This window comes from Camelus dromedarius, chromosome 10 (genome assembly GCF_036321535.1).
Source record: "Camelus dromedarius isolate mCamDro1 chromosome 10, mCamDro1.pat, whole genome shotgun sequence".
In the NCBI taxonomy this organism is placed as follows: Eukaryota; Metazoa; Chordata; class Mammalia; order Artiodactyla; family Camelidae; genus Camelus; species Camelus dromedarius.
In genome coordinates this window covers 24,271,067-24,298,657 of record NC_087445.1, presented here as the reverse complement: position 1 = coordinate 24,298,657, position 27,591 = coordinate 24,271,067, and the positions used below count along the sequence as shown (strand labels likewise).

The following is a 27,591-nucleotide window of genomic DNA, read 5'->3' as shown; positions in this document are numbered from 1 at the left end:
CATAACACTGAATCAAAATATATTAACTGCACCATCCCTATGATTTAGAAAAACGTATTTCTACCTAGTTAACAAAGAAATAAGTTGCCCCAAAAATCTTTTAAAATTCCAATCCTTTTGCACATTCCTTAGTTGTCTTTCTTATGTTACACGCCGTACTTGTAAACAAGTCTAAACGAACCCTCTAGATAAAAGTCACCACTTGCCGACTTCCCTTGTTTTCCAGTATTTAATGTTAAGGTCTATTTTATTAGTAGGTGCTTTAAAATCTCTAATCATTGTTAAAACCATCTTTTTTTTTTTTTTTAACATAATCAAACTGCTGAACAGATGTTACAGGATTCTTTTTTGCAGAAGAAAACTCAAGGTGCAATGAAACACTGGCCCTTTGGTACGAGCACGGTACAGACCAAAGACGCAAAGCACGTCTGTGGGAACATTCAGCTTAGAGAGCCCGATGCCTGGATTCAACAAGGTTTTATTACACTGACAAGTCTTACTAAGTTAATACCCTTCACAATTTTCTAGGTTTCTTTATTTTTTACAGGCTTTGGACATCCATAGATTTTTAAAGAGTCTTACAGATTTATTAAAAAAAAATACTCTGGACATAGAACGTCTCTTCAGAGACCAAGCTCGTTGTTGGAAGAAGCAAAGGTGGTCAACATATTCATTACTCTGTTGAAACTCTGTCAAGCAACACAAAACACAGAGTGAAAGAAAAATGAACATTAGCTCAACTGAGGAATTTCTGCTTTCCATTAAAATGTTGGGGTGAAAGCTGGAAGACAACACGAACAAGGAATCACCCATCTGTATAAAATAATAATGCTATTTATACTGAATGAGATAATGAATGAGAGGCCACCAAATCTGGTGTGTGGGATGAGTTTAGGAGCTGGAAATCAGATACTTTTACTTCAGGCCATAAATCCGGACTCAGTCCTGAGACAAGGAAATGGCTTGGGCCCTGTGCCCAGAGGACCAGGAGAAGGCAGGGAGAATGACGCTAAAAGAGACCACAGGTTCTCTTCCTCTGTTTTTGCCACGGGGTAAATCGTGGCAAGTTTCGAGGTTCTTTGTAACTGTGGAAATGTTACGTGAAATACTACAATTCAAGTGCAGAAGATCGCAGCCCAGAGCTTTGATGGATTTATTTCTGTTGTTCCCTTGTGGAGAACCACACTGACCCTTACTTTAATCAGTTTTACCTATAGATAAAGGACTGACGTGGGGAAGTGCCCTGAAGGAGTATGTCCTGGAGGAGAAGATGGGACAGAGACCAAGCAGGTGTCTTTACTTGAAAGCACTGCACAATCCCTGAGGTGCCCTCTCCGTTTCCCCGTTTCCTTCACAGTAAAATGAGGCTATCACGGCTCCTGGGAAGAAACCATGTGATGTGGTGCCCAAGGGTTTAAATGCAACATAAATGGCAAAAAGAAAGAGGTGCATGGGTAGAGTCACAAGGCCATGGAGACACTCTTCTTGACATATGAATGAGAGATCACGCTTCAAAACTGCTCACAGAGCCACGTGGTATGTTTAGACACTATGGCCGCAGCAGCAGAGTTAAACAGACCACTCAGCCGCTGCCAGGAGGAGCGCAAACTGCTAAGACCTGCCTGGGTTCTGTGCCAGTTCTTACCAAAGGCCGTGGAAATGGACTCAGCGGTTCTACAGTAGGCGTGTACTTATCCCTTTAACAAAATCGCATTGAGCATCTACTGGGTGACTTCGTGTCACGCAGGAGGCTAGGTACTGGGGACGGTGGATAGAACTAGACAGGAGCAAAATAATCAAATCTAAGTACAAAGATTCGTATGCAATGACGTTCACTGTGTCTTTATTTACTATTAAAAAAAAAAAGTAGAAACTGTCTAAACATCTATGAGCAAAGGAGACATTTAAAAATGTATAGCATAGCCAAAGGGCGGTATGCTATGCGGTCACTGTCAAGCGGAAATTGAATAACATGGCAATATGCTATTATACTATAAATAAAAGATCCCTCCCCAAAGAAAATAACTTACAAAACAGCATATATTACATAAGCCCAATTTAGTGCAAAAACTTTACTTGAAATAGAATATATAGGATATGCATAGAAAAAAGCACATAGAAAATAGACTGGTATATGATATAGCCAAACATTAACATGTGTTATCTCTAAGTGACAGTATTACAGGTGATTTTTCATTTTCTTATTTATATTTGACACTTTGTTTTTCCAAATCCCCTACAAATAATTTTTACTTTTATAACAACAACAAAAAAAGACAAAATACATATTTGGGGAAAAATACTACTTGTGTCTCCACAGACTATTATAAAGTGTTCCCAGTGATGGGCAGACAACACTGTATCTTGTTACTGTGTTACTGTGCCCAGCATTACACTTTAAGAAGGAAACGCCTCATTGGTCTAAGGTATTGGATGTTGCCAAAATGTAAAATGAAACACTTCAGTGTAACATTTGCGATTTAGTTGGCTAAAAGCAAAACAATGTATTTTTGAGAATACAAATGAAAAGAAATATCTGAATCTCTGTTTCCAAGAACTCTTCTAGATGTAAAATTTTATGATTCTGTGGCAAATGTGAATAAGTCCTTCCTACACACTCCAAGTTAACAAAAAGCTCTGAATGTTATGACAAGACATATGGACTTAATCCCACTACAGTAGTTTGATGATGATGCCAGATGATTCAAAAAATAATTAGCTGCCATGTTAAGAGAGTATCTCCATATATATATTTATCACACTCTAAAATAACTTTGGAAAATCAGCAAGCTACACTAAGAGGTGATGAGATATTTTCAATTGGATTTCTCATTTTTTTTTTCTAAAGGAAATCAGTTCTTCAAAGGAGAAAATAGAAAATACATGGCAGTATTTGTATTACATATAGAAAAATTCTTACTTTAAAGTTATTTAATCTTAACTACACTTGAGCATATTACCGTATCCTTGAGCAATTTGAAATCTTTTGTGCTAATTTAAGTCTCTCTCTATGGTGTACGCCAACCCAAGCACAGTAAGCAGCATGTTACTACACATCTCTGTTTATCACAGCTCTATTTAAAAAAAAAAAAGTCTCCCGGCTACACCTACACCCAATACCAAGGTAAAGCTCAATCTCCTTTGAAGCTCACAAACACCACCCTGAGATGTTAAAAAAGAAAGAAAGAAAGAAAGAGCCCTAAATAACGAAGAACAGTGCTAAAAAGAGTGATTACTAAATAAATGAAAACTTATCTTTTTTAAACACTTCAAAATACTTTCATCCATTAAGCAATTTCATTTTAACAGACAGACAGTGATAAAGTGTCTGATCTGAAAGGAGGAAAAATACCAAACAATCATGCAAGATTGGAGTATATTGTAGACACTTATTAAATACTGGCGTAGGTAAATAGCTGCTGTTCACGTGCCTCTGGGGAAAACGTCTTGGCTACAGAGGCTTATTAGTGTTAAGCATCTGAGAGCCATGGACTATAAAATAAAATCAATACCGTAACCTTAACTGTAAAAGTCAGAAAGATACTGGAAGAGTTCTAATTTAACAAGATTACAGATGACTTTTTAGAAGAGAACATTTGGGGAAAAGCCATGCATTTAGAGACATTTATGCTACGAGACATCTCAAGGTTTAGGTTGTTACTAATGCTGTTATTATACATGCTCGTATGGTTAGGGTTGATTTAAATGATGTGTTACTTTAGTGGATTTACAGGAAAGTCCTAGAAATGATCTGGAACTTATTTCAAAAAAAAAAATCATTAAGCCGAGGGAGTAAACTAATTGCCTAGGAACAATTATGACTGGATGCGGTTTAGTGTAGCAGAGGAAAAAAAAAATCATGAAAATTTTAAGGTCATCACTTCAGCAGCTCAATGCAAATATGATTACCCTGCACAATATTCCATTTCTCTTAATGGAAAAGTAGTCAAAACTGGTATAAATTGTAGTGTTTAAGCTCAACCTAAATCTATATTTTTTCCTTTAACAAATGTAAATGAAGAAAAAAGGAACATCCTGTCAATGAAATTACTATGATGGCATATTTATTATCCTAATGGTTTTAGAAATCACATGAAATTGATCAGTAACAAAACCTCTATTTAGTAATGGACCAATTACATTTGTGAGATAATGTCAATGAAACAGAATATTGTCACAGGATAATGGTCTCCTATTGCTATATCCCTAGTCATTTAGAGAAAATGAATGTTGCCGTCTGGCTGAGTCATTTATTTTCAAAGTAGGAGACACAGATCCCATAACAAGGTTCTGTTATAATAACTCAATCTCTCTCAGTCACTTGCTGTACCAGAATGGTGCAGGACGGGGCATGTATCTGTAAGAACTGCACATTCCTCAGGTATAAAGCAAAACATATGGTGCCTCCAAGCACCTAAACAGCCCGATCATCATGTAGTCAATGAGAGTATTTAAAATAAACATTTAAAAAATAATTTAGGAAATGGAAACATTTCAGAGTTTTCAAAAATATCCACGTTAATGAAAGCTTAAAGACGCAAGAACTGAAGATCTACAAATTCTGACTTCCACTGATTTAAAATCCAGAATGTTGGACACAAATGAACCTTAGTAACCTAACTTTGTCATCTTACAGATGAGAAAACTCAAAGTCTGCTGAAATTAAGTGGTTTGTCTAAGGCCACACCAGTATTTAAATTTTTCTGATCACCATCATAGTGCATAAGGCATAAGGCAAAAAATTAGAACAGAACTAAAAGAAAAAAAATGAAACAATAAATATATAATTAATTTTTATACTTTGACATGTAGCTCATCTTAAAATGGATGTCTGTCAGGTACCTCTACCAAAGACATTCTAGACTTAGGATTATTTATTAATAACATCTTATTATTAAAAGGAAAAGAGATTCTTAATGGGAGTCCAGTCTAAGGACTGTACTCATGAATCCCTAGAGTCTGTGAACCCTTCTGATATTATGTGTATTTATCTGTACTGAAGTTTCATATGTGATAGGGAAAAAAGCAGTTAACTAGTTTGCCAAACCACGAACATAGCATGACAATGACTTGTTTGGAAGGCAGAATTGTTATCTGTGTATCTATGTCAAATTTCTTAACCACTGTAGTAATGAGTTTATTGAACTGTAAAAATGTTTGTTTTTAAATAGGGTTGAAAAGAAAAATATATGTGAAGTCTTAGCTCACTCCTGAAAGGGAGTAAGTGCTCAATAAATGGTAGCCACAAATGGCAGGAGGGTCTGGTTTTCCTCATTTATATGTATCTGTTGAATAAAAATTTTAAATTTATGTGGTTTCATCAACAAATAAATAATACAGAAAAGGGAGTAAATATAAAAATAGTTAATATAACTATTATAGATTAAAAACAGGTTGAAAATATAAATGTGGTATATGGACTATTTTGGATCTTCATTTAAACAAAACAACCTATAAGATATTCTGGAGAATCTGCACACAGGTTATACAGCATATATTAAGGAATTACTGTTATATTTGTTACATTGATAATGGTATTGGAGTTACATTAAAAATGAAAGTCACCTGACTGGGACATTGCGGTGTACACCAGAAACTAACACATTGTAACTGATTGTACTTCAATTTAAAAAAAAAAAGTCAATGTCTATTAGAAACATAAGTATTTATAAGTAAAATGATACTTCAAAATACTTTAAAAAACTAGGAAATACTAAATGCAACAAGATGAGCAAAATATCGATAATAGTTAAAGCTGAATAAATGGTACATGGAAGTTCACATTGAGATTCTTTCTACTTTTCACATTTTCCGTAACAAAAAGCTTTTTTAAACTTAAAAAAAAATCACGCTTAAACAATTCAATCCAAACCAGTTCTTCTCCACATTTATCCATCAAAAGTACTCAAATCTCCATTTTTTTTTTTTAGTTCAAAAACTTAATCATGGCACAAATACTGCAGTAGTTTTTTTTTTTTAAAGAAGATAAACATTTTACCATCCCCAAATTTTGTTTTGACAATTCTTCCAGAACCTGGAAACTCATAAGCTCACTTCTGCTTCCCCATCCTACTCCTATAAGGTCCAAAAGAATCCTCCATGAAGCTCTGTAGGAGAACCGTCCATCTGCCAAGACTTGTGAAGCAGTGTTCAAATTCTCCTGCTCGATTTCTCCCTATGTAGGTAAATTTACCCACTGATTCTCTAGGTGGGTTGCAGAATAAAAGAAAAATCCAAAAATGATCAGCCTTTGAAAAAATAAACCTAGACTCTGCTACTAATTGTCTGGACACTTTGGATGACAGCCTCTCTGAGAACTTAAACTACAAAATAAGGAGCATGAACTATGTCTCTCTAAGCTTCTAATAATCTCTGTTCAATTCCTAAAATATCAACCTCTTATTGTATCTGATATTGGTAGTATAATAACTCACAAGAAGCTGGCTTTCCAAACTACTTCGAGAAAAACTTAGACATAAAATCAATGCATAAATGGATTTGAAATAAAACCTTCTACTGCTCCAAGAAATTTGCACGGTGCACTATGATCATGAAGCACACCAGCTCCCATAGGTTTTCCACTTTCCTAATTTAGGCTGTGTTCCATCAACCTAGAGACAGCATTAAACAGTAAGTTGTTATTTTTTTCCAACTAATTATCCATGGTAGTTTTTTTCCCTGCTAAATGCTACATTTTCAAACCATCAAGGCTCCAGAGCACAGAAAGATGAGTATCACTTTCCCCTCGTAAGCAGTATTGGCCATTAACGTGGGCACAGTTGTGTCCCCTCCAAAATGTTCTTCCAGATTAGAACACGTGAAAGGAGCACAAACGCCTATTAATTCGTAGGCACCGTAAGGAATTCTGATGAAAGCCTTCACCGACAAGGTATTGTTTTCCTTTCTGTCAGAAAGATGCCCACGGTGTGATTTTTCAACAACAGCGGTGGAGCTGAAGAGGATGAAATACGCTGTGACAAAGCCATCCCCAGAATTCGCTCTCCTACGACAGGATGATACACAGAGACTGACTGCAAGCTCCGTAAGAACTGTAAGTCTTGGACATTAGATATTTTTAATAATAAGTGAAACAAAAAAAAAAATACTTACAAGTTGTACTTCATCATTACATTCAAATCATCTCTTCCCAAAGCACTTGTATCTCTGATTTTGTCTGGTTCAAAATCTGGTATTTGCACATCTGACATTTAAGCCTTGTGATACAAACTCCAGGAATGTGAGGAATTGCTGGTGTTCCATGTGGTCCCCAAAGGGAGCTCAAAGATTCTTCCAGGGGATTACTATGCTGCTGCTCTGCCATTTTCTAGGACTTCATTGAATGCTAGCAGTTATTCAACTATTTGTGAAAGCTGCTCATTCTCCCAGCTTCCACAGCTTTAGAGAAATCTTGAGATTTTATCATTTGTCAGACTTGAAGTAGCACTGCTTTCCAAAGTTTGAAGGTAGGATTAATTCTCCCTATAGATTCTTAGATGGAGGAGGGGAGGGTTCTGAAGTCACAAACTCAATAAACATAGTCAGTCTATCAACTCATGAAAACCCACAGGCACAGCACACAGCCATGTATTACGTATTCTACAAACTCATTTATGAATTTAAAATGTTTAAATTTTTATTTAAAAAAAAAAGTCCAAACTTCAGTGAATGCTCTGGTATCCAGCGTATCTATTCACGTGTTCTAAACTCACATCACGAAAGGCTGTTCTCTGATTCTGGCTCTGTCAGCGGCACGCACTCTGCTTACTGTTACTTGTCTCCTGTACTTGATTCAACTCATGACACGAAGCTGGCCTTGTTGCTCTGTAGCCCCCAGTGTTCCCTTGAGCCTTTTGGCTTAATTCATTGGATATTTAATACCATATCCTTACAGAACTCTATAAAGTGCAAACTGAAATTTAGCACAGCGTGTAAGACTCTATTACTAATGAGAACACTTGCAAAACTATCACAAATAAATCTCTGGGGGCTGGAAATACATTAAAACTTCAAAAAGACTAGCTGAAGAGACTTATTTATATAACAGAACTGTAAATTTTTAAAAATAGTGTTATTTTCTAGTACGTACAGCAACCAGAACACGATGCCTGAATATTGCCGATTTGAGAATCCAGTATAAATTTTTAAACTACTCTTAAAAGTGTACTTACATACCCATATACCTGTAAGTAGTGCTAGTTTTTGCTAATATACTAATTTATTGATTTCTGTGTAAAGATTTATTTCTCATAATGCTTAAAAGTAAGCTTGGGCATGGAGACAGTCCCCTCATGATCTGATTTACATTATTTATTCTCTGTGAAGCACCTTTTTTCATGATTAATAAAAAATTATTTTTCTGTTTAGCAGGCCAAGGGCTAGAAATTTAGTTTATTCATATTTATGTGCCCAATGCCTAGAAAAAACCCTGGCAAAGAATAGGCATTTGATAAATGTTAATTTAGTCCAATTAGTTCAAATTGTAAATGTTTAGGAATTAATAAAATTTTACTGTACTGAAAGTCTTTTTGAATTTACATTTTATCTAAGATTACAAGTTAAATACTCATCAGACTGGGAAGACTGTTAAATCTGCCATTTAGAAAGCCCAGCTGTATATTACAAATATATTCACCATCTCCCTAAATGTCTTTTAAATAGTGTTTTAGGGGCTTTATATTCAGACTGCGATGAATCAGCAACTACCAGAATGACAGTGGCAATGTGATATTGGTAAAGAAATATTTCAAGTCTCTTAAATTCCTGGACATTAAAATACAACAAGTTTTAGTCCCATGAAAGTAACTTGAATTAGAGGAAAAAACAAAACCTGTCTCTGTTTTTCCTCTTGTGTCAGAAGTCACAAAGGACTACTCTAATGATTTCAAGGGAAGTACGTCGACGAGGAACTGAGGCTGTGAACTGGCTCAGGTGGAAAAAAAAATTCAGGTAAAAGAGCTCTCGGATGGAATTTTATAGGGGTAAATATCAGAATACTAAAAAAATTTTCAACATGCACATTGATAAACTAATGAGGTTCTATTAATTTAACCATTAAAATATAAAATGATGGAAAGCTAATGATCTTATTTACAAAACAGAAACAGACTTAGACACAGAAAATAAACTTGTGGTTACCAGGGGGAAATGGGGGGGGGTGGTAGAGGGATAAGTTTGGGGTTTGGAATTTGCAGATAGACACTAACTACTATATACAAAATAGATGAACATCAAGGTCTCACTGTAGAGCACAGGTAACTGTTCAATACCCTGTAACAGCCTATAATAAAAGAGAATATGAAAATGAACATATATGTATAACTGAATCACTATGTTGTACACCAGAAATTAATACAACATTGTAAACTGACTATACTTCAATTAAAAAAAAAGAAAATTTTAAAAAAAGGAAAAAAAAATGCTGGAAAGCAGTATCCAAAAACAGTTTTCAGTAGAGGTAGAAGCAGTCATGAAGTTTAAGACTAGGAAATTCATAGAAGAGACTAAGCAAAAAAAATTCTACTATCTAGGAACAGAATGTAACAGCAGCTGTATATCCCTCTGTTACCGGCCCAGTTTTCTTTTTTTCTTCCTTTATGTATAAAAGAATATAAAGTTACAATATAAATACTGTGTAATGTAGATGCTAACAAATTTAATTTCTATCAGTATTCATCAGAAGAAATTTAAGAAATTATAAAGATCCCTACCAAATGTTTAACACTATTAAATAGCGTTTAGTTTTAAAATGTCCATGTCCATGTGCTACAAAATTAAAAATTACAATTATTTTATGACCAGGAAATTGTAAGTTTTTCTGTGTTCTGAAAAAAAAAGGCATAAAGATATAATTATATTTGTAATATGCTAAAATAAAAGCACTTTTTCATCAAATTATTAAAAATTACATGAACATTTGTCGTTGCATGAATCTTAGATTTTTGTATTACAATTTCACCTAACTTTTTAAATGAAATGAGTATAATAATTTGGTTACACTATATAGTTTACTTTTGCCTACCTGGAATAAATCTCAGTGGTTTAGATTGGTTGTTCAGATTATAGGAGAAGGCAGAATGCCACACACTGTCCATAATTTTGTTTCTCATATTGAATACATATAAATATTCTCATATTTCAAAACTCAGTTTTGCTATATGAGAAAAATCTATTCTTGCCATAAGAGTAGATTATAATGCAAAGGTAACACTAATACAATAAGGCAGACCCAGGAAATAATTCATAGTAAATTTTAAACATTTCTGCCAATTATAAACACAAGTATGAGTAGTTACTGAGTACCAATTAGCACAGGGATTTGGGGGAGGACAAGTATAAGGCATGTACTAAAGCCACCACAATATCAAGTGGCCCTCAGTATGCCCTTCAGAAAACTCCCTTCATGACAGAACATTTGAAGATGGACAAGAACAACCACGGGGCATTTTATTTTGCAAATTTAAAGAAAGCAATTTTCATAGAACAAAAGGAGTGCTTTGGCTTAGCAAATTTATAAAGATAGTACTGTACTGCCCTCATTTTTTCATTGTCGTTGAAGTCTTCTTCCCACAATGGCTTATTGTGCACATTACAAAGTCCTCGGGGTCTTCAGAATTAAAGTGACAGCCTTTTTTTTAAGCACACTTGAAAACGGATCATTCTTCCTCACTCTTAGTATAACATGTCTTTACAGACTTCTCCAATAATTCTAGTCATTTTGACAAAAGAGAATCACCCAGACAATACAATAATTTTACAAAGAGAAAGAATGACAGTTTCCCTTCTACTTTTCCAAAATGTTTTATAATATGATTTGAGATTGGCTTTATTCAGAAGACTGAAAGAGGAATCAATTCTTCCAAAGTGACACTCTCTAAAACAAAGAACACCTACACTTCTGAACAATACCTCCATCCCCACACATTCACACTGTTATTATTATTACCATTAGAATCTTTTCCAGAACAATTTTCTGACGGGGAAAATACGGCTTTGTTTAGAAAAAACTGACAATGTCAGTTAAACAAGCAATACAATATAAACGGTTGAGGGTTTTGTTTTTATTCGTAACTTCTGCAAGTCTGGAGAAGTACCTGTTACTTCGTGCCTTCACTAATGAGACTGCTGTTCTGCCTCCCAATGTATTCACGTATTCAACAAATATCTATTTGCCCCTACTATGTACCAAGCATTATGAGTGGTTACTAGGTGCTGGTTTCACAGTAGCCAAAATCCATAAAGTCCCTTCCCCTTAGTGCAGACAAATTCAGACAATTAATCCCATAAACAAATATGTATGTACATATTATAAGTACAATGAAGGAACAATATTGGGTGTCAAAAGAGAAAGGCCTGAGATAGACTGAAATTCCTCAGCTTAGGCTGGACCTGAAAGATGACCAAGAAATTGCCAGATGAAGAGTTAAAACAGTGGCAGCCAGATGGTGCGGCTTATATGAAGGTCTGGAGTGTTGCATTTCCAAACCTACGCAAAGAAGTGGGCTCAAGTGCATGAAGGAAGCAGATGGGCCCCACTGAGGCCGGAGCAGTGGTCAGAGGTCAGAGGACAAAAAGGGTCTGTTGGTCACAAGAGGGAATTCTGACTTTCTCCTAAGAGGAGCAGGAAGCGACTGGAGCAGGGGAGTGATACGACATTATTATGTTATAAAAGATGGTTTGGTTCACTGAGGGAAGAACAGATTGGGGGAGTGGGCTAGGATCTCAGAGCCAAAACTCTCCAGCTGATTTTCAAATCCTTCCTTAAAATGACCCGTCATTTCCCATTATTTCCATCCATACCCACGGCATCCAGCCACAGGGCACACATATGGCCATTCAGAAACCCACTTCCCCACCTCAGGGCTTGTCTGCACTTTTGTCTCTGCCCACGCTGCCCCCCTTCTTGACTAGTTAAAATCTCAGCCTGCTAAAGGAGACCCACCAGACTCAACATCAGTTCCTCCATGAAGATTTTTTTACTGTTCTTTAAACCCTATGGCATTTGGTCTGCAAACATGGAGCAGCAGAAAAGGAGTCCTGAACTTTGGCTTTAAGAGTTGCTAAGCTTCAGCGTTGTCCTGTCTCCTGAGATTATTGGACATGCAGCTCCTCAACCCTCAGTTACACACCCTCAAGTCATGGGCTGAAAACCATGGATAATGAGCTCTTGTCTTTTACATTTTTAACAAAATGCAGAATTTGATTTAAAAGACAATTTTCAAAGACATTTTGTGCTGTTGCTTTAAGTCACATTTGCACATATACACACATACCAGCAAAAGTTGCAGTCAGCTAATCTATTTCCATGCTTAATAATCGCCCTCTACTTACGGCAAAGAGGCACGAGTATGTCTAATAAAATATCTTTAATCCAAAAGATTTTAAGAATGAAACAAAGAGCTAAGTATGAATTCAGAGAGCCAAATAATATCTATTTCTTAAAGTTACATTTTTCCCCAAAGCTGCCCTAGAACTGGGTTATACTTTTACCTAGAAAGAATAACTAGATTGCCTCACACGCCAAGTGTCTTACTTTCATTTACTGTGTCTACTTCCACAGGAAGTATGGCTTCCTTTAAATGGGAACTTTCAGTAACTGGCATCTTCAAACTACTTCAAGTTCGGGGTTCCTCCCTAAGATACCTCATACAGAGGAGCAAACTGATCTAACTGAATCAGAATTTATGCTTCTGCTGCAATTCAGCCAACTCACACAGACAGACCATAATCCATCACATACATATTGAGGGTTCTAAAAGATCATTTTGCCTGGGGAAAAAAAAAAAAGTCCACTAAGCCTGTAAAATTATTGGATTTTTGTAACTTAACTTTAATAACACTTGACTAGTATTTCACCTTAAAACTAATTTTACCACAATCATGTCATGAAGAAAATATAATCCACATTGATTAAATTACGAAATTTTGACTAAATGAAACTTACAAAATGAGCTGGCATTTTACTCTGCGGCCCCTAGAGGCAACTCCTTATCACTCACCTTGATCTCTTTCATGCCATGTTCGACTTCCAGCAGCTGGTGAATTTGGAGAGGGATAAAAGTCTCCTGTAGGACTTGGTTCCATATTTTCATCTATGGATATAGTTTTGGGTCTTTTGCTGTTAAAAATACGATGATAGTTAACATTAATGGGGTTTCTAGGACAATGCGTAGCATCTCAAAGTATATAATTTGAGAAGATTCTTACTATGGAAATTTCCATAAACACAAGTAATAGTATCTCAGAATCATTCTGAAATAACGGTAAGTATTCAAGACATCAGCAGGATTAGCAAACATTCCTAGTTGCCTGTATCATTTACTACACCATATTATAACTGTACCTGCCTAACCGTGTCTCATGTTCACCTTCTGAAATATACGCCCTGTAGTAAAATACTATTTTCAGCAGTAAATCGTAAATTCTTAATGTGATATGTGTACTAATTTAAAAATTGTTGGAATTTCACACATTTTAAAATGACTATAACTCAATAAAAAAAGTTTAATTAATTAATTAATTAATTAAAATAAACAAATAATTGTTATTAAGATTGTACCTGATTCATAAAATTATTATCAATATTAGTAACATTCCTTTGTACAGTACTTGCCATTAACAATATAATCCTTTCATATCAATTCAAAGGTAAGTAAGCTCCTTAACCTTCCTAAACTCAGTTTAATCATCTATAAAATGGACATAATAAAGCCTAGCTCAAAGGGGAGTGGTTGACAGCATTAAATGAGTTATTAAACATAAAGCTGTTGCAATATGTGGCATTTAGAAGACATTTATTAAATGGTAATTATTATTAGTAATCCCATAATTAATAATACTAAAGATTTTGTAGTACTTTACTGATTTTAAACTATTTCATATATACTTATTTATCTTTTCCTAAAAAAAATTAGGTTACTGATCCTTTATTCATAAGCTCATCTGTGAAAGCAGGCCATTGACAAATTCAAACCAAATGGTATACTTTTAAAATAATATATCTTAAAAAAGAAAACATGATTTTATGTCAATTATTAAGAAAAGTAAATATTTAGAGCAGAGGTTAAAAAGCTACTCCATGGCACCTGCCATATTGCTTGATAGACTGCTTTCATATATCCCCACCAATAAAAATCCTCTTAAACAGTTAATTATGATTATGAAAATGAATATTTTTTCCTTAATTAAAAAAAATCTTATTCACACCTCTGCAGGTAAAAACTAAAAAGGATATCTTCTGCATTAACTTTGTACAGTGATAATACACATAATGTCACAGGATTTCAGAGCTGGGAATGACTGCAGAAGCCATACACATAAACCAGTTCTCCACTTTCTTACAAGTGGGGAGACAAATTTGGGGAAACTCAGTAAATTACCCAGGGCGTGTTAATGGAAGCAGTCTGACCAGAGAAAGGACTTGTTAGTTCCAAATCCCGGAAGCATGTGCCTGTCTGGGTATATTCAGAGGTATATTTGTGATTAAAACTTGACTCAAACTTCCAGAGTATTAACATGATGTAGAAGATGGCAATTTCTATCCATGCTAAACCACAGTGAGACTAAATAGTAGTTCTTTAGTTCCTTTGTATGGTATTCAAAGTTAGAATGTAGTTTTTAACACTCCTTTTGTCTAATTATCCCATCTGCGAATCAGGAGTAAATATGTATGAAAACTTGAAGTGAGGGAGAAAGATTTTCATAAGGAAATAAGTGAGGAATATTTTTAAGTCTTTTTTATCCTGAATGATACAGTATCTGATACTGAATGATCATGAGGAAAGGTCTGTTGACAACATACAAATCCATTAGACAAAATAAAAAAATTACCTCTCAAATTTTAAAGTTAGAAAAACTAAACCATTTTTAACAGCTCACCATATAATAGACAATTTTAATGATAATAAGCCCAACTATCTTGCTATGCAGTCTAACTATATGAAAATACAGTTTGACCATAAATGCCATAAAATTGACCTTAGTTAATAAATATGCAAATATGCATAGCCTGATAATTAATTCAAATGCAATTAATTTTGTTATTGAGAATAGCATAGGAAAATAGTTATCCAGATTTTTTTATTTTTTAAAAGTTGATATTAATGAAATACGTATTTTGCTCTGGAACTCATGTATGATCTATCTGATCATGGGTATTTTTAATGCTTTGGAAGTGAGATTGGTCTCCCTGTATGAAGATCCACCTCAAAAAAAACTCCAATAAAGTCATACCATTTATTTATCATGCCTTCTCATTCATTCAGGCCTCTTCTATCATTCTATCATAATGGAACAAAGCATGAAATTCTATGCACAATAACTTTCCAAGCTAATTTTCCCTCTTTTAAATAGGAGACCCTTTTTAACCTTCTATGGTACTGAAAGTTAAAATTAGAAGGTCAAGAACGAAAAATGAGAATGTCAACAGAGAACTAAGCAGAAAGTCACCTCATTGTAGCTCTTTCCCACCAAAGGCTGGTTAAGCCAAATCTCAGAGCAGGCAATACGTCCATGGGTAACTGGGAGTCAACTAAATTATTCAAAGAACATTGACTAATTAAAGAACTTGGCAAACCTGTAGCCTAGAATAAGGCCTTTTAAGGTTAAGTAAATGACATATTTAATTTTTCATGTTTCATCATCCCCAGCTTGGACATGGTATTAGGGTAAGAGTTACCAGGATGAATCAATCCTAAACCAGGGACCTTGTCATGGCAACATCATTTTTAAAGTCACCAAAAGAATTAGTTGACTTGCAGAATTATGATACTTTACAGAACAGAATAAAAATCAGATTAATACATTTTCATAGTTCCCTTGTCCGCACCCGAAGATTAGTTTTAAATGCTTTGAACAATTATATTTAACTTTCAATTTTCAAAATAAATTTAACCAGGAAAGATGAAAAAATCTTTGTAAAATCAGCAAAAAGTCTTGAACTCTTTGCTTTACTTCCCCTCTCTCTTTACCTGCCTACCTGTCTATCTGCATATCTACCTACCTGCCTATTTGCATACAGACTAAGAACAGGAGCTCCTTGTCTTTCAGTTACCTGCTTGGTGGAGAAGACAGCGACCTCTGAAGATTGACCCCCGAGTTCATGTCATGATAGTATGGTTGGCTCGGAATTTCTCCAATTGGAAAGTTGACTCCAGTTCCCTGGGTTATGGGTGCTGAAGAGTAAAACAAAAAGAAACGTTGGGAATGGCATTTACCATTGGCAACTCTACTCAAATGTAATAATATAATATTTTCCATGATTCTGGGCAAGGGTGAGGGGAACTGTCTTTACCTTAAAACTCTAATGTCAACCATCCACTGGGATAAGGCTTGCAAACATCCTCAAGATGCCAATGTTCGAGTCTGGAAACTCGAGGCACTCAGACTATACTCACTGGTTGCCACTTCTCCTACTCCCACTGCCCAGCCTTCTTCCCTCACTCCTGTGTGTTAGCTGTCACTGCATCTGTCACCCCACCAGCCTATATATGCACCACAGGAAACAACATAAGTGGCCTGCTGCTTGGCACAAAGAAAGGTGCTTTGTACTAAGTTGGCTCTCAAAAACCAAGTCATTGTTACATAAATCAAATTAGAACAGTTTCACAGAAATGTTATTTTACAATAAAATTAACATTAATGTTAAAATGTATTTGAAATCATATTTATAATTACTTCATATAAATAATTCTTAGATTAGGGCAGGCGCAGAAGTAAAATTGACTAATATGACATAAAAGCCAAGACTTTTTTTTTCAAAATCATATATGAGTGGTAAGTACAGTTTTACTCAATAGCTATGTTTTGTTTTTAATAAAGTTTTTATGCTAAACTTTATCAGTCACTTAAAATATACTCATGGAGTTTTATACTTCAAGGAGTTATTTTATAAATCAAGAAATCTTTTGAGTTCGCTGATATATTATGAACTGAGATTTTTAATTTAAATATTGCTTTCTGTGTTTCTGTGATTATATCTTTTCAAATTTTAAAAATTGGTTTCTAGACATCTTGAATAAATCCATGAGGCAGTATGTTGTGTCAGAATGAGTAGAGTCTTGGGAGATAGTCTTAGTTTTAACTTCCTCTGCCACTTACGAGCTATGTGCCTCAGTTTCCTGAACTGTAAGATGAGAATTATAATAACCTATCACATATGATCATTTAGAGGATGATACGAGGTAAGGAGTGATAAAAGCCCCGCCTCATGCCTAGGGCTTAATAGGTGTTTAGCAACTGTGAGCTCCCTTCTTTCCTTGCTTCCCCTCTCCAAATTCTTCCCTGGCAGGCTAGAGAAACAGTTCAAAAACATGCTAAAGGCAGATGAAAAGATACAAATTTGTTGAAAGTTTTGTTCATTCAATAAGTTACTGTGTCCATTACTGGCAGGTGCTGCATGTAAGGAGTACAAAATAGTCTAAGATAGTTGCCATCCTTAGTAGGACATACTGGGTAACAAGTTGGGAAAACAAAATGCTCATGGAAAACAAAAACACTGAAGTATAATGAAGACTATAATGAAACTTCCAAGTAAATAATGTGATCAATAAATGTGGTAGGATTTCAAGGCAAGAAGAATCCACTACAAGCTTGAATGGTCTAAGAAATCTGTGGAAAAGCCAGAGCTGGCCCTGGGCTTTAGTAAAGGAGTAAGGGACTAGAGGGAGGTTGTTCTCAACAGTGTTGCTACTGGAGCAAAGTCATGGGCGGGGATGACGAGCAACATGGAGGCCAGCCAGGCTGGTGTCAAAGGGCGACGCTCAAGAATAGTTTCTATTTCTTCACCTTTTTATTTATCGGGCTTTCAAAACTCCAGTGACAGAGAGAGTGTACCCTGGCCTGTGGTGACAACATTCTAGGGACCCTGAGATTCCCTCTAAAAGCTCAGAGGCTACTTAATCTTCCCCTCTCTCCAAACTAAGCTCAAGCTGAGCATAAAATTCCAAAGAGGCAGCTGATTTTCAAAGAATTTTTCTTACCCAGACTCTTAAACAAACATCTGAAATGTATTCACTACCCGTGGAAACTGTATTACAATCTTAGGCAGGCCATGATTAACTTCAAATATTTTTAAAGAAAATATGATTAGGAGACGCAGGCTTTATTACAGAGAAATAATCAAGGAATATACAGTGACTACCTCTCTCTATTAAAAATTAAATAAATCAGTACGTACAAGATGAGTCTCAGCTCTAAAACTTTGGAGCCTTCTGTTGGCTGTCCATATCATATAATACACTTTAGCCTCATTTTATACAGAAAAAAATTGTATTCAACGTGTAACTATGCCTAATGGCTTGAGTTCTTTGGACGGTTAAAATGTAGCAGCTTCTTGTGGCTTGAGGTACACCAGATGTCAAAAAAATGCAAGGTAAGAAATCCCACAGTAACCACATGCTTTAAAGTTTATTATTAGAACCATGTTCTATGTGACATTGGAAAGCAGGGTATGTGCTAGAAGGAGGCATTTGAGGGGCTCAGTGAAAGTAAGCAATCTGTTTGGCTTCCCACAGCAGTAATAGATACAATTCAAAGAACTGAGTCACCAACAGGAAACTTACATGTTGTATCTTTTATCAACTATTTACAATTTATTAAGCTCAAGCAACATTCCGGCAAAGATTTATAGTTTTAATTTAATAAACATGTGGCTTCATAGTTAACACAGATTGCTTGACCATAAACACACTAAGTATAATTTATAGTAAAATGATCATTTAAAATCTTTGGAAATTTTTTTTTCCCAAATTTTGCTGCAGAAGGATTATTCTAAAGTATTGAGAAAGCAATAAAAACAATTTGTCTACAAATACTGCATGATCTCACTTATCTGTAGAATCTAAACAAACAAACAAACAACCAAACTCACAGAAGAAGAGATCAGATTTGTGGTTACCAGAGGTGGAAGCTGGGGGAGGGGGACCTGGAGGCAGGTGGTCAAAAAGTACAAACTTCCAGTTATAGGAATAGTAGGTATTGGGGATATAATGTACAACATGATGACTACAGTTAACAATGTTGTATGAAATATAGGAAAGTTTTTAAGAAAGTAGATCCTTAGAGATCTTATCACAAGGAAAAAAACATTTTTCACTTCTTTTTTTCTATCTATGTGAGATGATGGATGTTAAGTAAACTTAACTGTGGTCACCATTTCATCATATATGTCAGTCAAGTCATTATACCCTACACCTTAAACTCTACACCTTAAATATGTCAAATACATCTCAATAAAACCGGGGGAAACAAGATGGAAAATTTAGTCATTGCTTCAGCAAAAAATCAAAGCAAAACAAAAACAAACACAATTTGTCTACAGGTGTATACATGAGCAGTGTAAAATTCACTGTGCATTTTGACACTAAATGAGAGATCATAGAAACAAAAGTAGATTAATAGTAAACATGGCCAAATGCTAAAACAGCACATACACCAAACTGATGCAATGACAAAGTGTATGAGAACAGCCAGTCCCAGGCAGATACCCCTGTTTAAAAGCCTCTGGAAAAACTTACATCAGATGCAAAGATCAGCATTAGCACCTCTCCCGGAGAGCAGCTAGAAGCCTGAAGGCTGCAAATCATGTTTAAGAGGCCGCCAATATCCTCTTAGAAACGAGCTCAGAAGAGCCTCAGATTCTAAGGGTTAGAGGCCAACCCTTAATCTCTCTTATTGTTCTCCTCACTCCAAAAGCTGATCCTAAATCAACTTTTCAGATGGAGATAATATCATTCAACAGAAAGATTGCTATCCTAAAACTGAATAGCTTCATTAGCTAAAGTCAACACACACATTAGAGGGTCATACGATAGTAAAACCCCAGAGGACAGAAACCATTAACATACCATAAACCCTCAAGAAGTCAGAATTTGTGATATACAGCAAGGGGGTGGTGCTGAAGTTCATGTTTATTTAGCAAATCCTTATTTCATAAACAACGAAGCTCAATTGTGTAAATAAGATTATAATGTGGATATATTAGAACACTTAGGAGAATAACTTCTTGAACATTTCAGAGACACCTACTTACAGATGGGCTAGAAAATACATGTTTGCTGAATAAATCAGCTAATGAATGAGTATGGATAATTAATGTACTAATTACAAATCAGTAATGTTTGTTGTAACAGATAACTTAAAAACCTCTAAGAGGTGACAGTATGAATTAAGAAAGAATGAACGATGTATGTTAAATTTACCTCATTTGTGAACTGTTACAGGAAGGCATTTTTAAATCTCTGTTTTATATTTCAAGTTCAGATTTCTCAGAATACCAACGGGGCTTTTAAAGTTCTCATGTGGCTCTCCCTCTATAGAAACTGGCATAATGTTACCCAGAATGAGGAACTAGTCATATTTTCTGGCAGATGACTCTACTGTCCTTCTCTTAAGAATGATGAAAATGTATCATAAAACTTTGTAAAATACACATTTAAACAAATAATTTTATAATGCCTCATTACTGTCGCAGCATAGCCTCTGTGCCAAAGAGTAGTGTGGGGGAAACACACACACACACACACACACACACACACACAGAAACACGTGTGTGCAGACATGTGTATCTTCAAATATCTCCTTTTTTACACGATGCCATCAAGCGTTAGTAAGTCAGGCACATTCTTTTCCAAATCAGAAATAAACACAAAAGTTCAAATACCGAAGGCTTTTGCACCACACATATTGATTGGGTAAAACACATTCAGACTCATCGCCTTGGTCAGTGAGGTAGACCATCAGAATCCTCTTGCCCAGCCAATAGGAACCCTGCAGCTACAGGGACCTGGGATACCAGTCTGTGGCCTCCCATGTGGCCCCCCAGTCAACAGACCCACGACTGAAGTTTCTGGGGCACATATTTACCCACTGCAGAATTATGTCAGAAAGAGTAAGTTCTTTAAGGTCTTCGGAGTTCACTTACAGAGCTCTCTGAGACACATGCTATTGGCACCAGCCACTTTGGAAATCTGAGCCTATTGAGAAACTACAGTTCAAAAGACACAGTCACCTATCACTTTGGAGATTACTTCACTGAACACCATGCTAAAAGCCCCACCTACGCTTACCCTCAGTAACTCATTCTGGTTTGCTCTGTTTGGATCATCACAATTCTTGTTCACGACCTCTGAATTTGACCCAAGGGAAAAACCACAACTCAGACAGGGACCAGAGTGCCCCTATGTCACCGGAGTAACATCACTTCACACTGTGACACTCTCTCCAAATGTCAGGTGAAAATACACCCTTCAGAGGCACACAAACAAGCTGAATCAGAGAAGAGAGCATTTTGGCATCATCAGTAAGAAGAGAAATGCATGTGACATACATCTGCATACACAGTGATAAACAAAGGAGTGGATCAAGGAAACGTCCCCCTTGCCTGGTGAGTTAGCTGGCCAGGTGAACTTACCCAAGAAAATTCTCATCGAGCCTGCCAAGAGTGGTGTCTCAGGTGAGGTGGCCAGTTAAAACAATTGGATATTGTTTTGGATAACAATGCTTTCTATCTATATCCAACTGCAATCTGCAAAGTTAATTTCTGCATCGCTCCACACTCTGCATGTTAGTGTGTATATCCTGTACATCTCCATGCCCCCAGCAAAATGCGAGCAAAATGAAAAAGCACTTATCTACAGGAAACTTATGTGGGTTATCATAACAACACTGAGTACATTTAATTAATCACACTTCCTTTGATATAAATGACCATCTATGGTCACAGAGAGAACAGTGAATTAAATGAATACCAGTAACAGCGATCAGAACAAACTCCAAATTATTTTTGTACTACAAAATGTTTTGGTGATTTAAAAATGCAAATATTTTAGGAAATCAGACCAAATCTATTCACTTACGATTTCATCAAAAAGTCGGAGATTTTAAAACTCAAATTCTCCTAATACACAGTTCTCTTTATACTGTATTTCAGGTTCAAAATAGAAAATATTTTAAATCATACTGTATAATGGGATAAATAATAGTTTACTTACTTCTGGAGACCCTCACAAGTTCTGATACATTGAAGACTCCAGATTTTACAAAACTATCCTCAAGGTATCCTGAAAATAAACATCAAGAGGAAAAAGATTAACATAAGCAGGAAGCAAATAAATGATTAAACACTAGAATTTGTTCAAGTGTTTTAAACCAAAGGTTAGAACAAAAATCAAGTATGCTTACATCAAAGACATGCAAAAGTAAAACTCGTATGAATGCAAACTGTGTCTGTTTAAACAAAAGTTTAAAGTTTAGATGCTAAATAATCTCTTTGGAAAAAAATTTTTTAACTTTCAAAATGTCCCGGGCAATGGGTATGGTTTTATCTGCCACGGCCCACGCACAGGGAAGGAAGGTTCAGGGGCCCTGAGCTCCGTAGCACCTGGTAGACTAAAGTCCACCCATTAAAAAAAAAAAAAGAAAGGAGAAGGAAAACCACAACCACAATTAGCACCTTGTTGGAAATACTTCAAAGATCTCTTGAAACCACTGTTCTTTCACAAATCCTTCCCTGATTAAAGAAAAGTGAGTTGCTGTTACCAGCACTCCCACTCCTGTTCCCGTCATGAACCACACAAAAGCAGAACTTGTACACCCAGCAAACACTTCGCACAGGCCTGTTTCTGTGCACCTTTAATATACCTTGCATGGCTTCACTGCTTTCTCGCCCTTGCTGCCACTGGGGCTCCCTTCATTTCAAGAACATTTTTTTTTCTAGCAAATGGAGGTGAATCCAGATCTCTAGGAATGCCTCCTGACCCTTCTGTGACATCTAGGTACAGGGTCCGCGGTGGCTGCAGCCCACAAGTCGGGATCTGAGTAAGGCAGACATGTTTGGTAGCTGGTCTGGCAAAGTGCAGGACCAGAGATGGAGACTCACAAACACCTGTCACATCCCCAGGTTCTCATCCGTGCAAAGGAGGTGCGGTGAGGGGGAGGAGGGAGAGAACACCTTAGGGAGGAGGGGTACGGCCACTCTCTGCTGCCCCAGGGAGACAATGAAAGTGTGAAAATCCTCAGGATTAAAATACTTCCAGGAAAAAATACTCTAAATTCCAAGAACTGGCAATCTGATTGGATGTTACATAAAGTTTTAGGGCTGATCAAGGGATGAGATTCAGTGCAGGGATGTGAACCATGGGTGGTTTAGCAGCGTGGCACACTCAAGTCAAAGAACCGGGGTTTGACTGTGTGCTACAGTTTGCCAGTGTGAAATTCTGGAATAACTAATTATAATAATTAATAATCATAATTAATAATGATAATAATCTTGGGACATTAGACTCTTTGTGCCTCAAAGTTCTCATTTATAAATTAGAGATAATGAAATTACCTACCTTACAGAGTTGTTACGAATAATAAATGAGATAAAAATAAAACCCAGAGTAGGCACCGATTAAATGTTACCAATAAGTTAGGAATGGCCTGTGAAGCCAGCAATCACCCGTATACTGAATTGTGCATAGTGGGATCCAGTCTCAAGTTATTTGTAAATCTTTCTTTTAAAGTTTTATCAGAATGAAAGTCACTACACCACTTTTAACCAGACATAGGAAAAGACAGAAAATCATTAAATTAGCATATATGCTTCATTATTGTGAATGGAGGAGCTGTGTGTGTGCGAACACTGTTTTCTATCCATCCATCCACCTTCTTTAGAAACAGAAGGAAAGAATGAGAAGAAATTATGAAATCTTAGTGGGTGATAAAACTCAGGTCTCATATGAAGTCATTACTCTGAAAAAGATATATAAGATATATATTGTAAGAGAATAATAACAAAATGTCCCCATCTGATGCACCTCTATTTTAAGAAACGCCTACATCTTGAGCAATTATTTTTTTTCAGCAGGTTGCATTCATTTCAGCGATTACTGAGAAACTTCCAGGTAGCTAGCATTGTACAAAGTGCTAAAAGCCATTGAGACAAAAAAGGACACTGACTCTCTTTGTGTAGTTGGAGAAAAAGATACTTTTAATTTTCTGAACCACAGTAGGTTATCATTGTATATAAAGATTTCAGTTGCTTTTGTTTTAAAGTGTAATAAATTATACTTTATTTTATATATGGCAAATACATTAAATACGGAGACCTTATGTACAGCTTGTGTACTTAACCAATCAGACAAGATTCCCTGCCCTTACCCAAGTGAACTCTGTAAAGGTCTGCCCTCTTCTTTCTCATGCAGCTGCCTCTGGGCAGTAGGGCCCTCTCTCCACCCGCTTGACTTTCCATCCTTCAATTTCCAGCTCAACCACCATCCGCTCCACAATCCACTCCTCTACCCTCCTCTCCTGACCCCTGAGCCAGCCATAAATAATCTCTTCCTTCTGTATTCACACAGCACCTAGTTTGTGCTTACACCACTTTGCACATTCAAGCTTCCCAAGATGATTGTTTTCAAGCCTTGTGTTTCATCTTATTTGGGGGAGTGACTGAGTTTTGCTCATCTCTACAGTGTCCTTAACAACTAACTCGGTGAGCCCACGTACACAGTAATGACTAAAAGCTGGCAGAACAGAATTTTAAAATTCATCTTTTGGAAACATGGTTACAAATGAACCTTAATCATTTTATAACAATGTGACATAGATAGCTTGAGATTGAAAGATAACTACACTGACCCTTGTTACTTCCTGGAGCTCATTTGCCGAGGAGTTTATTTAGGCTTTTGGGTAGAATGGGAAAGTGTAATGATTCCAGTCAGATTTTATCTCTGGCTCTGTTGTGTAGTAACGTACAACTTTAGGCATTTAGTACAAAATAACTAGCAAGGAGCTAGAAGTGTTTAAAGAGGTAAAAAAATATCTCTAAATTGATGAATGAGTGAGTGAATAGTTAACACTTACATATATCTATATAAATTACATCACGTATAATACACAATAACATTTCATGTACAGATATTGTTGGAAGTTCGTTTCCATATTACTCTAATGAGCAGTCAGGACCCCATCTGCTTCCCAGTCATGCCCGAGTCATGCCCATTAAGACGCAGTGGTGTCAGTCCTGTTAGGAGTGGAACATAAGAGTCACCTGAAGCTAACGCTCCCAGCAGGAATAGAGTGGACAAATACAATGACCATCTCACAGAGAAGGGAAGGCAGTTCGGAAGATAGCAGGGTGTTTCTCCACTCCCTACCTCTAATTCCCCAAGTTCTAAGGAACCTGGATCTACAAGGAAAACTGAGTTATTTTACTAAAACTATGAAAGTCATTGGAAATAGGTCAGAACTGCTTTCACACCCACTAGCCAAAACGCAGCACCAAAGGTACCGCCAGGCTCCGCTCCAGCACGGAGCACAGTGAGACTTCAGTAAAAGGGCAAGGAGTAATGCCGACTGACAATGACCTCCTGGGAGTGGAGGTGGGTGGGAATCGGGCAACGTGGCAGCCTGGGAGAAGCACCAGAAGCAGATGCAGCCACCTTAATGCATCTTTGCACAGCTTTTACAATGCACGGTCATTACAACCAAGACAAGGCAGGCTCAAGAGAAGAAACATGGGTGACACGGCGCTCGGAGAGCTAACAGCGCTTTTCACAAGCACACAAGAGATAGTACATAAAGGCTCTGGCAAAATAACTGAAGAGGATCATGCAGGGGGCCAGGAGCCCTGCTATACAGTACAGAGGGTAAACTCAGCAAAATGCAGGTTCTTGCTGTTAGCACACCTCATCTGTAACCTCCAGGTGGCCAAGGCCTTCCAAAAGCATGGGTTTTCACATGTTACATAGACCGCTGTGAATCTAAACAGCTGATACAAAGGCCAGAGATCTTAAAGCAATTTGGAGACATTCATACAGTAAATTCCCTTCCATATTTCCCAAAGGAAATATGACCATCTCTGAGACAGAGCAGCTGCTTAATGGTTACAGAGCAATATTACACAACAGCTTAAGCCAGGAAGCAAAGAACAACTTAGCATTTATGTGATGCTGTATTTACACTACATGTATGCTTTTTAAAAAATAAAATTGAGTAGGAAATAAAGACCTCTGCTAACTGAAAATTCTCAAAGGGAGTATCAAATTACATTATTTTACTTTTTTATTTTTCGCTAACAAAAGCAACAATAAATCACTACTCAGAAGTTAATATAGTGTTTAACCTCCTTTACAAACAATAACAGAGGCACACAATGGCATATCTAACTGTTAATATCTCAAATTATAATCAGCACCATTTGAATGTTAAACAACATTTACACAGAAAATCCAAAGGAAGACTGATAACGCTCATTTTTATGGTCTACTGTGTTCTATTTTTGAAATTAAAAAAAAGCCACAGAAAGCAGTTATTAAATTCATGAAGGCTGCCTTCAAGTATTTGAAGGACTATTAGTGTAGATGGTAGATTAGACTTATTCTGCATAGTTCTAGGAACTGTTTTTTTGGCTCCGTAAACAGATTCGTCATCCAATAAGAAAACTCCTAGAAAGGAATGTGAAATCTTGCAAAGGTACTGATAATCCACACATGCCAAGCTACTGCCCTAAGAGCTCTGAAAGCATTAATTCACATAATGCTCACAAGTGTGTCTGCAGGCATAGGAGGTTTCCCAGTGGGTGTAAAGACCCCCAGTAGACTTAAGAATTCTCACTTTGGGTAGGAAACTGGATAAGAGCACCTCAGAAGCCCAGTGCATCCCTCAGAGTCCGCTTTCGCACATGGCTGTCTCCCCGCACCGCTCGTTTGGAGAAAGGAGAGAGCACCCGGTCTCTCCCAGGCACGTTCCAGCTCTTTGGTCCCAATTTTCATTTCCTACAACTGAGTGTAAAAGTTGCCTAAATCCTTTTGTTTATGGGTGCAAAAGGGGAGAAGATAAGATTATTCCATACTAGCTCTTTGTCAATCTTCATATAACTTCAGCTACCAAAACTCAACCCACTGGTGATTTTCTGGTAGCAGTGTTACAAGCCAGGGCTCTGTCCTCAGTTCCTCAGCTGATCTGACCTGTCCACTGCAAAAACAGTGATTCTATGCACAGGAAGTGAACCTCAGCTGGTAGCTATGGCTAACATTTTGGTACTAATTTAGAAGTAAGTTTGTCCTTCAGTGTGAAATGTAAATCCCTGATGGTGATTTAAGTAATTTGGCAGAGAAGTCAGAACTTTTCTGACTTTAACACACTCTGACAGCACTCTATCAATATAGTATTTATATTTTTTAGTATTTCCTTTCAGTCCATTAAACTTGTTCCTACATATATATATCATACATGTGAATATGAATCTCTATAAAACTGATACCAAATTTAAATAAATTTGATCTTCTTTTTTCTAATTAACAAGGTATATTCCCCTTTGGATTAAACAGTTTTTCAAAAGCATGACTTTCATGCATGTACCGTATTATACCACATGGCTGTATCATACTTTATTTGACCATTCTCCTATTGTTTGGCATTTTAGGTTATTTCCCATTTTTAAAAATATTATAAACAGCACTGTCATTAACATCCTCGCACACAAATCTCTGTCAGCAATTCTTACGATTTCCTTAGGCTGGAGTTCCCAGAAGTGGAATTACTGGGTCAAAGGACATAAACTCTTTTAGAGCTCTTGGTAAAAACTGTCAAGCTGCTTTCCATAAAGGA

General features: G+C 36.5%; 1 protein-coding gene across 5 annotated transcripts in view; it reads right to left on the bottom strand.

Moving 5' to 3' along the window:
* The window catches only part of NFIB (nuclear factor I B), a 228,415-nt gene that overhangs the window by 48,873 nt on the left and 151,951 nt on the right, over positions 1 to 27,591 (bottom strand). For all 5 annotated transcript variants that reach the window (XM_031449721.2, XM_031449725.2, XM_010988175.3 and 2 more), the window contains exons 4-6: positions 21,987 to 22,055; positions 16,049 to 16,169; positions 12,996 to 13,114 (exon numbers count right to left, since the gene is read on the bottom strand). In XM_031449721.2, coding sequence (XP_031305581.1) covers positions 12,996 to 13,114; positions 16,049 to 16,169; positions 21,987 to 22,055 — 309 coding nt within the window. The remainder of the gene's footprint in view (positions 1 to 12,995; positions 13,115 to 16,048; positions 16,170 to 21,986; positions 22,056 to 27,591) is intronic.